General features: G+C 49.5%; 1 protein-coding gene across 1 annotated transcript in view; it reads right to left on the bottom strand.

Moving 5' to 3' along the window:
• The window catches only part of LAMA5 (laminin, alpha 5), a 50370-nt gene extending 36271 nt beyond the window's left edge, over positions 1-14099 (bottom strand). Inside the window, exons 1-11 of the mRNA XM_010569768.1 lie at positions 13950-14099; positions 13374-13471; positions 8278-8393; positions 7235-7353; positions 6331-6421; positions 5458-5592; positions 4927-4989; positions 3433-3573; positions 2913-3050; positions 2523-2657; positions 1894-2028 (exon numbers count right to left, since the gene is read on the bottom strand). Coding sequence (XP_010568070.1) covers positions 1894-2028; positions 2523-2657; positions 2913-3050; positions 3433-3573; positions 4927-4989; positions 5458-5592; positions 6331-6421; positions 7235-7353; positions 8278-8393; positions 13374-13471; positions 13950-14084 — 1306 coding nt within the window. The 5' untranslated portion in view covers positions 14085-14099. The remainder of the gene's footprint in view (positions 1-1893; positions 2029-2522; positions 2658-2912; positions 3051-3432; positions 3574-4926; positions 4990-5457; positions 5593-6330; positions 6422-7234; positions 7354-8277; positions 8394-13373; positions 13472-13949) is intronic.
• Between the last annotated feature and the right edge of the window lie 436 nt (positions 14100-14535).

Genomic DNA, 14535 nt, shown 5'->3' with positions numbered 1-14535 from the left:
TTTCTCCAGGAGAATGCTGTGGGAAACGGTGTCAAAGGCTTTACTAAAGTCTAGGTAGACAACATCCACAGCCTTTCCCTCATCCACTAAGTGGGTCACCCTGTCATAGAAGATCAGGTCAGTCAAGCAGGACCTGCCTTTCATAAACCCATGCTGACTGGGCCTGATCACCTGGTTGTCCTGTACATGCCACATGATAGCACTCAAGATGATCTGCTCCATAATCTTCCCCGCCACCAAGGTCAGACTGACAGGCCTGTAGTTCCCTGGATCCTCCTTCCAGCCCTTCTTGTAGATGGGCATCACATTTGCTAACTTCCAGTCAACTGGGACCTCCCCAGTTAGCCAGGACTGCTGATAAATGATGGAAAGTGGCTTGGTGAGCACTTCCACCAGCTCCCTCAGTACCCTTGGGTGGATCCCGTCCAGCCCCATAGACTTGTGTGTGTCTAAGTGGTGTAGCAGGTTGTTAACCATCTCCCCTTGGATTATGGGGGCTTCATTCTGCTCCCTGTTCCTGTCTTCCAGCTGAGGGGGCTGGGTACCTGGAGAACAACTGGTCTTACTGTTAAAGACTGAGCCAAAGAAGGCATTAAGTTCCTCAGCCTTTTCCTCATCGTTTGTCACTATGTTTCCCCCCGCATCCAATAAAGGATGGAGATTCTTCTTAGCCCTCCTTTTGTTGCTAATGTATTTCTAGAAACATTTTTTATTGTCTTTTACAGCAGTAGCCCAAGTAAGTTCTAGTTGGGCTTTGGCCCTTCTAATTTTTTCCTTGCATAACCTCGCAACATCCTTGTAGTCCTCCTGAGTTGCCTGCCCCTTCTTCCAAAGGTCATGAAGTCTCCTTTTTTTCCTAAGTTCCAGCCAAAGCTCTCTGTTCAGCCAGGCCGCTCTTCTTCCCCGCCAGCTTGTCTTTTGGCACATAGGGACACCTGCTCCTACACCTTTAAGATTTCCTTCTTGAAGAATGTCCAGCCTTCCTGGACTCCTTTGCCCTTCAGGACTGCCTCCCAAGGGACTCTGTCAACAGTCTCCTAAACAGGCCAAACTCTGCCCTCCAGAAGTCCAAGGTGGCAGTTCTGCTGAGCCCCTTCCTCACTTCTCCAAGAATCAAAAACTCTATCATTTCCTGATGCAAAGCTCTCACCATGCCAGCAGATACCTTGAATTTAGGGCTGACATGAGACCTCAAATCCTGATCCTCATTGTTCACCCTGTGTACAACCATAGTCCTGTTGGTTTCAGCACAGTTGCTCCTCCTTTGCATTGGCATGAACCAAGGTGGAGTAAGCCGTGAAGAGCCTGGATGTGTCATGTGAGCCACATCTGAGCATCTCATGGCACCAGGGTATAATCTGAACATGTGGTTTGAGACTTCGCTTACCCCACTCAGAGCCCTGCTCTCTCTGGCTGCAGGCACTCAAGCCTGAGGACAGGCAGATGCAATTCAGCGCATGTTTTATGTGCATCTGCACCCAATGCTTTCAGAGAGACAGTCCGAACCACAGCTGCTTCCCAAGTCATACTCTGTAGGTCTGTTAATTAATAGGTCGCTGGATTAGAGGCCATTCATCCAGACTGGGTTTTATTTCCAAAATGAGCAGGCAGACCCAAGCTCCTGCTGTTAGTGACTGTGAATGAACTGGGGGAGACAAATCGCACAGGCTTTGGGGAAGCATTTCTTCGAGATGTTTACTCATTATAGAGCGTGCCTGTCAGATGACGTAGCCCAGTGAACTGTGCACAGGAAAACTGATTCCTGCTGCAAGATCCAACTATATTCATATACAACCCTGGGAGATGGGTTATGGAAAGGAAAAATCATTACAAAACCAGTAGCAGCAGCAGCTATTCACTTCCCTCCCCTGAGATCTAACAGTGGTTACTCACGTGTGCAGCTGGGGTACCCGTAGAAGCCCAGGGCACACTGGTTGCAGGTGTGTCCTGCAAAATTCACATGGCATCGGCACTGGCCAGCTGGGCTGCAGTTGTTGTCCACCGCACCCCGGGAATCGCAGGAGCAAGCTGTAAGAGCAGGACTCTCGATAGTCTGATGGATGTGCGATCTGTGGCCAACCACTGCTGGTCTGAACTGTCATTCAGGCCCACAGGAATTAGCCATTTGCATCAGAACTAAATTAATTTCTTAATCCCCTGGAAAAACAGGCAATATTTTCAGCTAGAGTTATAGACACACCGGCAAAATGCCACTGAGGGTTTTTTACAGCACGTTCAACGTTCCTCAGTAGTTTAGTAGGTTAATGCATTAAAAAGAGAGACAAAAAAAGGCATGAGCTGAGACACCAGGTCACAGCAGCGTTGTGATGAGGAAGTGTGACTGATAAAAACTGCTTTGTCTTCCAGCCTTTGGCATGATCCATGACCTCCAGAACAAGCCTGCCAAATTCACAGTGCAAACCACGTGGGTTTTGATTTTGAGAAACACCAAAGCCTTGCAAAAATAGGCATGTTTTTCAGAAAGTGACAGACCAGCAGGAACTGAATATTAACGTCCTTACTGTAGCAGTGGGGGTAGGAGTGGTGCTCAGGACTGCACTGCTCACACCGTGGCCCAGCAAACTCAGGTCTGCAGAAACACCTCCCAGCGGAGTCACAGCCTCCCGGCAGCGTCCCAACTGCACTGCAGCCGCATACTGCAACAGAGAGAAACTGTTTGTCCTGTGCTAGGAGCACGGGCAAAGCTCATGGCAATATGTGGGGGGGGTTTTCTGAGGTTCTCAGATGGGCATTTAGGTGCTGCTCTAAGCATTCAAACTGTCAATCTCTGCCCATTGCATATGTCCTCCAAAACGCCCACAAAACAACTTTCCAGTCCTCCTTCAAAACCCTGCCAGAAGACTCTGGCTTTGTGCGTACCCACCCAGGCCCACAGGAGAACAGATACTCACACTGGCACAGAGGGTAGCTGAAGTAGCCAGGAGCGCACTGGTTACACAAGTGCCCTTCAAATCCCGTTCGACACAGACACTGCCCTGTCTCGCTGTCACAGGTGCCATCATACTGACCAGGGCCAGAACACTGGCAGGCTGGAAAGCAACAAGGGCACTAGTAAATAAGTAGCTGCTTCATCCTTCCCCTTCCTAGGAAAGGAACCAGAGCATCTGTTCCTCTGGGGTAGAAATGCAGTCAACTGGAGAAACCATGGGGGACACAGCTGACAGCAGGCATGCCTGGCCCATAGCTCACATCCATAGGGAATTTCTCAAGAGCCCCCCGCAGGCTGGGAGGATGCTGGAGGGTCAGGGCTTGGTGGAAACTATCGGCAGAAGTCATGGGAATTTGTCACTTGGAAGTGGGGCTGGAGAATTCCTCCTCCCCAGTGTGAGTGGAGGATGGGGAGAGGCATGCTCCTCCCCAGCAGGGAGGCAAGCAGGGTGAGCCTGGGGCCGCTAACCCCAAGTTACTCACGCTGGCAGCTAGGTCCGTAGTGGCCCGGGGCGCACTGGTCGCAGTGTGTTCCCTGGAAGTTGGGTTTGCACACGCACATCCCCACCCGAGGGTCTTTGCGACAGGCGTTGCCTTCTGTCCCACCGGCATAGCAATCACAGTCTGGAGTGGGGGCGATACAACAAGCAACATCACACACGGCTGTCAGTCTATTTCCGCTGCTAGGCAGAGGTCCCATAAGGACGGGGAAGGAGCTACCATGAGAGGCAACAGCTCAAGCATTTCCCTCCTAATAACATTCCTACAAGATGCAAATGTTTTAACCAAACTCTCCTCAAGTGAGCAGCATGCTTGGCTCGTGGGGCTGCAGGGTGGCTGGGAGACCTCAGCAATCACGCACACGTGCAAGGTGCTGGACGGGCAGCAGGGCAATGCACAGGGCAGACGAATGCTGTTTGCACAAGCCCAGACAGGGCTGATTTGGTGCAGCATTGCCCAAGAGCTGTGCGGGAATAACCAAAGCCTTCAGGGAGGGATTTGGGCTTTCTCTCTGGTCACTCCATGCTCAGCTATGTCTGAGACCTTCCTGCTGCCAGGGCAGGCGGGCGCTCCAGGCGGGCAGCGGTGGAGCCCTTGGCCAGCCCTGCCTTCACCAATGGCAGTGGTGTGGGGTGCTGGGCTGGGAGAGAGAAGGGCAAAAATCATCCAAGAACCAGAGGGAGGGGGAGGTGGGGAAATGAGAAGGGAAGTGAGAAATTCCAGCTCAGGAAAGAAAAACCTGGAAGATACAGAGTTTAAAATATCAGAAGGAAGGAAAAGGTTATCTGGAGCACACTGGGGAGCATGAGACAGGGGAGGACTCAGTGGGAAAAAGAGAGGAAAAAAAAAAGAACACAAGGGAGGAGATGAACCATGAGGAGTGAGCGTGAGAGAGAAAGGAGGCGGAGGGGAGCAGAGATGAAGGCACGGGTGAGCTTTCAAAACAACAGAGAGAGCAGCTCCTGTGCATGCTTCCCAGGAGCCCGCAGCAGTGCTACCTGCAGCTTTGTGCAGAGAGGGCCATCGGCATGGACCCACTGTGCTGTCCACCACATGGAAAACACAGGGCATGCAGGTGTGGCAGAAGGACAGGTTTGTGTCTGAACACAAAGGCTGAGATTTGGGAGAACCCAGCTTGGGTTCCAGCTCAACCACAGCCACTCTGTGATCTTAGTGGGGGTTCCTTACAGGGAGGCCAGAAGGGACATCCTCACGTGGCCTTGACCCCAGAAAAAAGCACACAATCACACGGTCACTCTGGGCTAGAGTTTCCCTGTCTATAAAAAGGGGATCATAAAACTTCCTTTCCCTCACCCCTCAGCTGCCTCCTGGCTCAGAACCACTCTGTCTCAGGGCTGTCTCTTACAAAATACATGCCCAATAAGCTGAAGACCTGATCTTGCACTCGTTGGTAAGATATAACAGAAATAACAGCACAGTGATTGCCAAAGCATCAAGGAAAATTGCACTGCTTACTTATTATCTGCCCTGCAGGCAGCACTTGTTCTCCAGTATCGTTGTGAGCGAAAGCTGGAACGGCTACGCAGAGAAAGAGACATTGCACAGGTCATCACACACACTCGAAGAAATCCTGTCAGGATATCAAGGGCTTGACAGTCCCAAAGCTGAACAGGCTGAACTAAAACGTAGAACGTGGAACAAAGTGCAGACATCCCACTAAAAGATCCATTACAACCATTTTTAACCAGGGCTCTGGAAAGATGTCTTTCACAGAAAGTGAGAGATGAGACTCCTGCCAAACAGGAAGCTCCTGTTGACTCCAGAGAGCTGGGTTCAGTCCAGCTCAGCTCTGTTCCAGCGTCCACCCAAGCCAAATGTGGACTTGTCCCCACCTGCAAGAACTCTTCCTGGGACAGGAGTACCATGTGGCCCAGGGAAAAGGCACCTGGAGAGCAGCCCCAACTGGAGCTGTTGGCCCTTCCTGCACCCACTGGGTCTGAGGGGTCCCAGACCTGACCACTCCACAGTCCCGCACACCCTACTTACGGTAGCAGTGGGGGAAGTTGAGGTATCCCTCGGCACAGGCATCGCAGTGCTCCCCAGTGTAATTGGGCTTGCAGTAACAGCGGCCAGTGAGGTCCTCACAGGTGCCATCGGTGAAGTCAGACTCACAGTTACAGCCTGCAGAGGGACAAGCCAGCAGTGGTTGTCACTGACTGAGACCCTCATGAGCACCACAGAAGTATCACTATGATACAGAGCCTCTGTAAGAGACTCTGCTGCAAATACTCTCCGAAAATAAAAGTGAGATTTTGCATCCTCAGAAGGGGTCTGGTTTAGAGGAACTACTGCCACTGTGCTTCTCCCACTGCAGAGTCCCAAGTAAAGCAGCACAGCCCCAACTTGCTTCTCCAGGAGACCCCAGTTGCCCCAACGAGGTGGTGGTGGCACACTGCCTCAAGGACACAGTGCAGAGCAGCCCATGTGTCATAGCTCCCAGACTGAGCTGGGCTCCCCAGCAAAACAGATATAACCCACTGTTGCCTAGAAATCCCTGTCTTGGGGCGTAGAGAACAATGGTCTGCAATTGCGAGCTGAAAGAGCACAGAGATGACAGCTAAGACTGGATTTCCCTGTGGGCACAGCTGGGGGGGCAACACATTCCAGCTCATTCCAGCCTTGGAACATGCCACCACTTCTGATTTCACAGATGCTGCCGACACATATACTGTCTGTATGCACAGATACATTTCCATGGGCAGTACCAGCTGCAGCAAGAACCACCCGTGTGGCCACGTCTCTCATGGTGCTGGACTCCCGACACCAGAAAAATCTCTCAGCCCAGTCCTCCAGATCACCCTCCCCAGTGTCACCGAGTCCAGGAGAGCATCTACAACCTGTAGAGAAGATCACACTCACGATAGCAAATGTATGGAGAATCGATCGGGTGGTCAGGGGACCGATAGTATCCTGGGATGCACCTCTCGCAATTAATGCCAGTGGTGTGATGCTGAAAGACAGTGGGTTAGAGGGGCATCAGTTCCTCTGCCCGCAGGATTCATGTTCATCTGCCAGATTTACTAACAGCTTCAGGGTCCAAAGGAAGCAACTCGGGAGCGTCAGCACACAGAAGACCTAAATCTGCTCAAAATTCCACATACACTGACTTGAAAACAAAGCATTTCCTGCAAACTGTATCCTCCTATAAATGCAGTATGTGTTTCAGGTTCGTATCTGATCTTGAGCCCAATTCACTTGCTTCAGATGGTAAAATGTCCTGACCACTTTGTGCTAGGAGGATGGGAGCAATCTGTTTCCTCCCAGCAAGAAAGCATAGCTAAAAGTTTCATGCCACTGCATGAATTAACCAGCTCCCAGTCACCTTGGGAGCAGAAAAGCTACTTTCTCACTCTCATTGGGAACTTCAGAGACTGAGGAGATTGGCATTTTGGTGGTCAGAGAGAGATCCAAAGAGATGGCAGCACCTGAGCACTGCGAGCTAGGCAGGAACTTTGCAATGTGCTCAACACTGACCTGACCCTCCCAGTGCACAGTGCCTCAGCAGACCTAACCCTAAAGCACCAGAAAGGTAATGGTACTACCCAGGGGACAGCTGGGAACCCAAGTTCTGTTTTCATTACCGCTGCACACTCCTTTAATCTATGGCAAAGAGACTAAATTTCCAGGGAGAGACCTAATTAAGATAACAGAGGGTGTGTGAGGAGGCTGGCAGAGCTGCTGGCAAGGCTGAACACCAGGATGACAGCGGGAACAAACACAAAAATCTGCAACAGCCTTTTCCACGGGAGCTCTTCAGGCCTACCTGACAGTCAATGCAAACACCTCCCCCTTCAAACTTGTCTTCGCTACTTTTGCTGGCTTTGTGGCGATCCACCTCTGGGTCATAGTAGCAGTCATAGGCATGGCCATTGCAATTACAAGCTGAAAATACAAAGAGACATTAGCTAAGCCACCAGTCCACAGAGGTCCTTCAGTCACCAGCTGGATCTCAAGATATGAACTCTTCCTCGTGGGTTTGACATTGGATGGGTCACTTTTCAATGAGGAAAGATGCCTGAATGCATCTGGGGCATTATATGATCACCCAAGCTCCCAGAAGTCTTCCAGTTCGAAAGCACAGAAGCAGCAACCCTCTCACAAAGTCTAGTCTGTAACCAGAAAAATGCAGCAGACACAAAATCAGAAGTAAAATATGTGCAGGCATGTATAGACGAGAAAGAGAAATTACCCAACTTTGGGGCCTCAAGTAGTCTGGTTTAGAGGGCAACATTCTTGCCTCTTTTATCCCACCCGGGATAGAGGTGAGCTGTAAAGTTCAGCACTCGGTGAGGGTGCTCTTTACAAACCCACAGGATTAAGATCCAACTGTCCTTTGCTGCCCTGCATTTATAAGAGATCGTGTGATGTAGCTACACTCCATGCTCTGCATTCCCAGTGCAATATAAATTCCACTGTCGGCATTTACCAAAGGTTTCTCTAGACAAATAAAGATGTCCTGTATGTAAACACATCCAAATGTAATTCATCTTGGAGACAGAATTGAGCAACAAGACTTGCCTGCATGAACCCTTAGACATGGAGAAGGAACTGGAACATAAGCAGAATCAGAGTCCTGTACAGACCTAGTGGGCCTCCCTGTGTGAGCCTCCGCTGAACACAATTAACCACTGTGCAAACTGTCCTCTCTGTGGTGCCAGTGATCTTCACCTCACCCAGTGCCACACACCATAAACCCCACCATTTCAGCGAATGGCTTCTCTGCACACCAAGGGGCTGGTGAAGCGTGGTCAATCTATGCTTTGCAAAACAGCTGGAAAAGGAACGAAAAACTCAACTCCAACTTACGCTGGCATTCGTTTGCACTGTCAGCAGTGGCAGGCTTCCACGGGAACTGGTTGAAGCCGGGGCAGCAGCGATCGCAGGACCCGCCGCAGGTGTTGTGCTGGCAGTCGCACTGCAGCCTGCAAGGGAGAGGAATGAGGTACAGCCAAGCCTGTGGCGAGGACAGGGATGTACAGGATGGGGAGCCACAGCATAACCCTGCTGTGCATAACTATCACTAGCCAGATACACAAATGAGTGATATTTGTTAATCCAAATATTCTGGAGAAGAGGCTTCTAAGGCTTTTTTTTTTTTAACTTTTGAAATGCTGGGGGTTTTTTTTGAGCCAAACCCCAAACTTTGCTCTTCCAGTGCCGTTCTCTCCCTTCCTTCTCCTCCACCATCACTCCTCATTTCTTCACAGGGAGACAAGGCTTAGAGAAAAATCAGTGTGCCACTACCTAGCCAGCTCTACAGCCAATAAAATGTGAAATGGTTGGAGGTGGCAGTAGTAGAAACCTGTGCCGAAGCAAATTATTTCAGAGGGAGTAGTGTGGAGCAGGGACACAAAGATGTCCTCACCACTGTGCAGGAGCAGCGTGAAAGGAATAAATGACAGCCCAGAGCTGGAGAGCGATGGGGCCACACGGATCCCATCTGTTCCTCCAGGTATACCTGTGCTTGCAGAGAGGAAGGCCATGAAATTTGAATTAAGACTTTTAGCAGTTGCTTGCCCCATGCTCCCTGTGAAATGCACCTCCTGCTTTTCTCAGCTGGCACAGGCAGGGCTGTGCTGGGTAAACAGGCGGCTCCAGAGGCGCCAGGCAAGAAATCTCGACCGGTCGACTGATGGATCTTGTCCCTGCTCGACCGCAACGGTGATTCATTAACATCAGTGACATCACCTCCAAAACTTCCACTTAACAGAAGGCGATTCCCATCCAACACAAACGCTTTCTGTTGTATTAGAGTTATGGATAATACAGCATGTTCCAGCTTTTATCTGTGCAATTACTCATTTCCCCTCAGGGCTGGTCTGCCACTCCCATCTCTCCCTCCTCCAATGCTTTTCCATTCAAAAGCAGTGTTTAAAAATAAATGTAATTTTTTAAAACATTAGAAACAAATGGAGCAGTCATTCTGGGTGAAATGCAGGAATGCAGACACACTCTTCCATGGCTGCAATGAGCTGAGTATCATGGTTTCCACCTACATGTATTTTTAAGATGTGGGACCTGCAAGTGTATGTACAGTGAATAGCCAGGCAGAGGCATGGGACAAATGAACTCATTTTAATGAAATATGGGACGATCTGAAAGTTTGGGGGAATGCGGGCAGGATCCACACTCAGCATGTTTGCTTCAGCCAGAGGGGTTGAGAGGTAGGAGGTCCCAGCCCTGCTGGCAGTCCTCCTCTTGCAAACGCCACGGAAAGCTTGGCTGCAGTCAGCTCTTTGAGCACTCATGATGCCCCATCCCTACTCACATTGACAGGCTGGTTTGTGGCCGGCAGAATCCAGGCATGAAACCGAGTCCCTGAGAGGTTGGCTGGAGCCTAAGCGGCAAAAATGAGCCCTGAAACATTCACCAGCAACTTTGTTCTCCCTGTGTTTTGCAGACCGAAGGGGGAGACTCAAGGAGAGGCAAACCTTGGCTGTACCTCTGTAATGAAACCAGCCACAGACCTCTCACCTGGCTACCACTCAGCACTTACAAGGAAACAAAATTTTACGTTTTTTTTCCACAGCAGCAGCTGGAGATCAAGATTAATGTCCATATACATATGTGTGGAGAAAGATGGTCACTGAGTCAAGGAACTTATAAACCTGCTGAGCAGTGTTAATCTCCCTGGCTGGAGGACATGGCTCCAGCCACACACCCTGGCTCTTTAACATCTGAGATGTTTGAAAAGCACTGGTTCCCAGAATGCAAAAAGATGGCACTCAATTAGTAAAGATGCACGTTTCAGATGGAGAAGGAGCTATTTATTTAGTCTCTGCTGTCCAGTTAGCAATGACCTCTCAGAGAGCTCATCTATTCATGGCAGCTTTACTGCACCTTGTGCCAAGTCCATGCTGCTAATGAATTATGGACAAATGTGCATAAGCTACAATATTTACATGTTTCATTGATTGAATATATACAAGGAAGAAGAGGGAGCGGTTGTGTCCACATAGCACATATTTCCTGGTCGTCCTGTCGTAAAAAATAAAACCAGTCTTCCCACTGGAGTTAATGCCTAGTAACAGAGCCTATAAACAGTTTCCAGCGAGCAGCTGTGTATGTCAGTGCTGCGAGTGCCACACAAGTGCTACAGCATCTGGATTTGAGTGGGACATTGAGTAGCACAATCAAGAAAAAAAAGCCGCTTCCTCTAACTGCTTCTGACTGTACTGAGGGAAAACCACCCATGAAAGGGACTCACAGAGGGCACAAAGCTACCAGCACACATGCTGCTTTCCCTTCCAAAATGGGAAAGAGCAAGCTAGCATTCAGGATCCAGCAGTGGGAAAGCATTCTTGATCTCCTCCTGCAGATCTGCTTCTGACCAGCCAGGCTGCTGTTGTCTTGCTGATTATCTTTAGCATCAGGCACAGAAGCAGCAGCTGGACTCTCCAGTTGTCTCCTCTCTTGCTCGTAGCATCCGTGATGGGGCAGTGAACCCACGGAAACAGTTGCTGTTATCAGACAGATGCAGAGCACTTGCAGGGTTCTTCTGAGCTCACATCAACACAGCAGCCGTGTGTTAACACACGATTCCTGTCTAGGCTCTCCATCTGGAACGTGCCAGGTCCCCACTGATGCTTATCTCGCTCTCATGGGGTTTGCCAGCAGAAAGGTTTGTGCCTGATCCTGGTGGTGTTCACCTTTAACCAGGAGAACATTCCTTCCCTCTGCTTAACTCAGCCCATTCAATATTGGGGCAGAGAGACAGTTGTGAAAAGTGCGACGACCCTTGAGGAGGTTGTACCTGCCCCCACGCTGTAGGCCCTTGCACATACACACTCACACGGGGACCAGACATGCTGCCAACTTAACACAGCTGGATGTGCAGCCTCTGTAACTTGGCACTTCAGAGAAACTTTCCAAAGCTGGATAAACATTATCATTTATGGCCAGGAAGTCAGCTCACGAACATGCTCCATCACGTCCTAAAGTCTTTGCCAAGATTTCTAGCTCACCTCAGCTCTATCAAAGTGCTCATCCTGCCTTTCTGGGCAACAGGCACAAGAAACACAGACATGTGCAGAAGAGAGAAGTTAAAATGAGAAGCAGAGACCTCCCAGACAGGCTGAGACATAACTGGGATTTTCAACAGGGCCCAGCCAATTCACATTCCTTGCCTCCCTCTGTTTGCACTTCCTTGCCCTGTTGCTGTCACACAACAGCATCTGAAGAGGCAGGACACGTGCAGAGGGACAACACTGCACCTCCTACTCAGTCAGGTTGCACAGATTTCTGAAGAAATGACGTGTTTATGACAGCTGGGGCCCGTGACAAGAAGTGACAGTGTGTCTGAGCCCCAGCTGCCTCTGCGATGCCTCTTGTCACGCAGCGTTATGGCAGGTATCACTATGCTGGCTCTGTGCTACGTCAGGGCAGGAGGGCTGGGATGACTGCCCAGCAGTGCCCGCTTCAGCGGGAAGGCTGGACACAGCTGCTGCTGGAGCCTTGGAGAATGGCAGCGTTTCACCAATTACTCATTTTCTGAGCTGAAAGTATCGTATTTCTGCTGACTTCTCCGCGCTCCTGCGCTTGTTAACAGGGTACAGCAATGCCATGAGAAGTTACTCTGTTCACCCGGCATCTTTGTCCTGATGTATCCCAAGAGGCTTTACAGATGTTATGTGCTGACTGTACAAAGCACCCAAGTAGGAAATGTTTTTCCTCCAGGCAAGCGCGATCTGCTCTGGGTGAAATGCAACAGCTGCTTACGAACATGTGCTGCAACATTACAGCAGAGCTTGGGGCCAAGAACAAAAATGCCAAATGCATCCAAATGAGAGCGGAGGAGGGGAATTCTGGGAGACAGGGACAGTGATCAGCAGAAGTGGCATTGAACAAGGGTTCCCAACACATCTCTCCTCCCTTAATTTTCCCTCCCTTCCTGAAGGGCCCCGAGCCATCGATACACCCGAGAAGTGTCATGGTGTTTCTATGTTAATGAATCACTTTACACCATGAAGCCCTTTTGCCCCAGTACACAGGTGTACTGTGCATCCAACAAAGTCTAAAACAAAACCAAGGAACTGTACATTCAAATATTTATGAACTTCCCTTTGTCAGAGAGTTTGGCACACTAAGGCAGACTTGCTTACCAATATATCTTTGTTTTAATACTTAGCAGCTTTAACCTTGGCTGGGAGTCACTGGAATTTTATTTTAGAAGATCCAAAACCTCTACATGATCCTGATGAGAAAGAAATATAAGCTTCCCTCGTCCAGCTGAATCTACCATCCCTTTCATAAAGGCAACATTCAGGCTGCAAACAGATGGCTAAGAAGCAACACTTTCATGGCTTGAAGCAGCTCTTTGGCATTTTAAGTTGCCAAGGCGGATGGGAAGAGTCCCGTGAGCCAAAATGTAACTGCTTTGCATGCTCTTGTACTTTGGCAAAGAGCAGTTGTTTAGCTACATACATAACCAATTTATGGTTCTAATGAGTAGAAGTGGGCAGTAGAGTCTCTGGTTTCTTGGGAGACCATCTATTTATTAGAGCATTGCCCCAGTTGTTAAGAAGCCACATGGGAAGCAAGAGACTTCTCTGAACAAGTTCAGAAACCAGCCCTCAGCTTTGATAAGAAACCTCCATGTTCAACAACAGTATTGGCTTTGTGCACCCTCTAATTCCAGCACTCTGTTCCCATGGGGATGGCAAAGTTGCGGGCAGGGAAACCAGACCAGGGAGCTGATCTGGCTGAAAAATAGCCTGACAAAATGTTTAATTTTTGCTACTTTGGCTGGACCAGTTTCTGATTCATTCTCAGGGCAGAGCCACAAACAACAGTGTTGGCACAATTACGAGCTCAGGACAGGACACAACTCACACCGGTGTCTTTCATACTTAGCACAACAATTCAAACACTTTTACACAGAACTGAGACTTTGAGAAATGTACCTGTAAGGGTCATTAGGGTCTTTGGCATCACAGACGTCTGCATGGCCATGGCAGACACAGCGCCCTCCAATGCTGATATCTTTGATGCTGTAGTAATACTAGGGAGCACAAGAAAAGTTGGCCATTAATATCTTTATGAATAAGCTTCATAACTGCCCTACTTAGGATTCAGCAGGGCTTTACCCAGTAAAATGATGTGTTGGGATATTTCCCTTACAGTGACAAGCTGGACCTTGTAGGCTGCAATATCTGCCCATGCTAAGATCCACCACCACTAACAGAGTCCATTAGCTACAAGCTGGGTCTTCCAGCACAGCCAGAAAGCCATATGTGACACCAAGAAGTGTTTCCCAGTTTCACATTGTTGGTGCTAAGCACAGTTCTTCCCAAGCAGCTTTCAGCTCCAGCCACAGCAGCAGTGGCATCTGCTGCAGATGCCTTCAGCTTGGGGAGCACAAGCACAGAGAGAGAAAATCCCCAAGGGCAACATTCAGGGATGTCTTCTCCCCAGAGGTGGGACGCACAGCCCTCAAACACTTCCACCTCATTAGCAAGAGGTATCAAGGCCTGCCTTACCCTCCTTGTCACTGTAGGGTCCCTTAAAGCTTTGCCCATCAGGTGCCCGAGCAGAGTGTTTGTCTGCAGGAAGCGCAGTCTGATGTTGGTGGCTTTCGTGAAATTCCGCAGGAGAGGAGAGTAGGAGAAGTTCATGGCTCCTGGGCGTCCATTTACCAGAGAGACAACAATCTGTGAATGCAAGGAGGGAAAAGGCCAAGTTGGATGGGACTTTGAGCAACCTGGTCTAGTGGAAGGTGCCCCTGCCCATGGCAGGGGGGTTGGAACTAGATGATCTTTAAGGTCCCTTCCAACCCAAACCATTCTATGACTCTATGAAAACAAATCTGCATAATCCTGTGAGGTGGGAGGAGATTAACCTCTCCCTCAGCCAAACCCAATCTTTACCTCCCTTCAGGACAACGGAATCAGTTCCCTACCAGTCTCATTTGGTTTAACTGAGTAGTTTAAGTGGCATCCAAAAGTCAAGAGGGAACCAATTAATAAGAGTACCTACAGTCACTGAGAAATCCTGAAAACTCCAGGGGATGAAAACGTGTAATTGCTCACCTCCCCGTTTTCTAAAGGCACTATCCGGGAGTATTCA

Source organism: Haliaeetus leucocephalus, unplaced genomic scaffold (assembly GCF_000737465.1).
Source record: "Haliaeetus leucocephalus isolate CR32 unplaced genomic scaffold, Haliaeetus_leucocephalus-4.0 Scaffold273, whole genome shotgun sequence".
Lineage (NCBI taxonomy): Eukaryota > Metazoa > Chordata > Aves > Accipitriformes > Accipitridae > Haliaeetus > Haliaeetus leucocephalus.
Note: the sequence above shows the minus strand (reverse complement) of the source record. Positions and strands in the feature narration are given on the sequence as shown.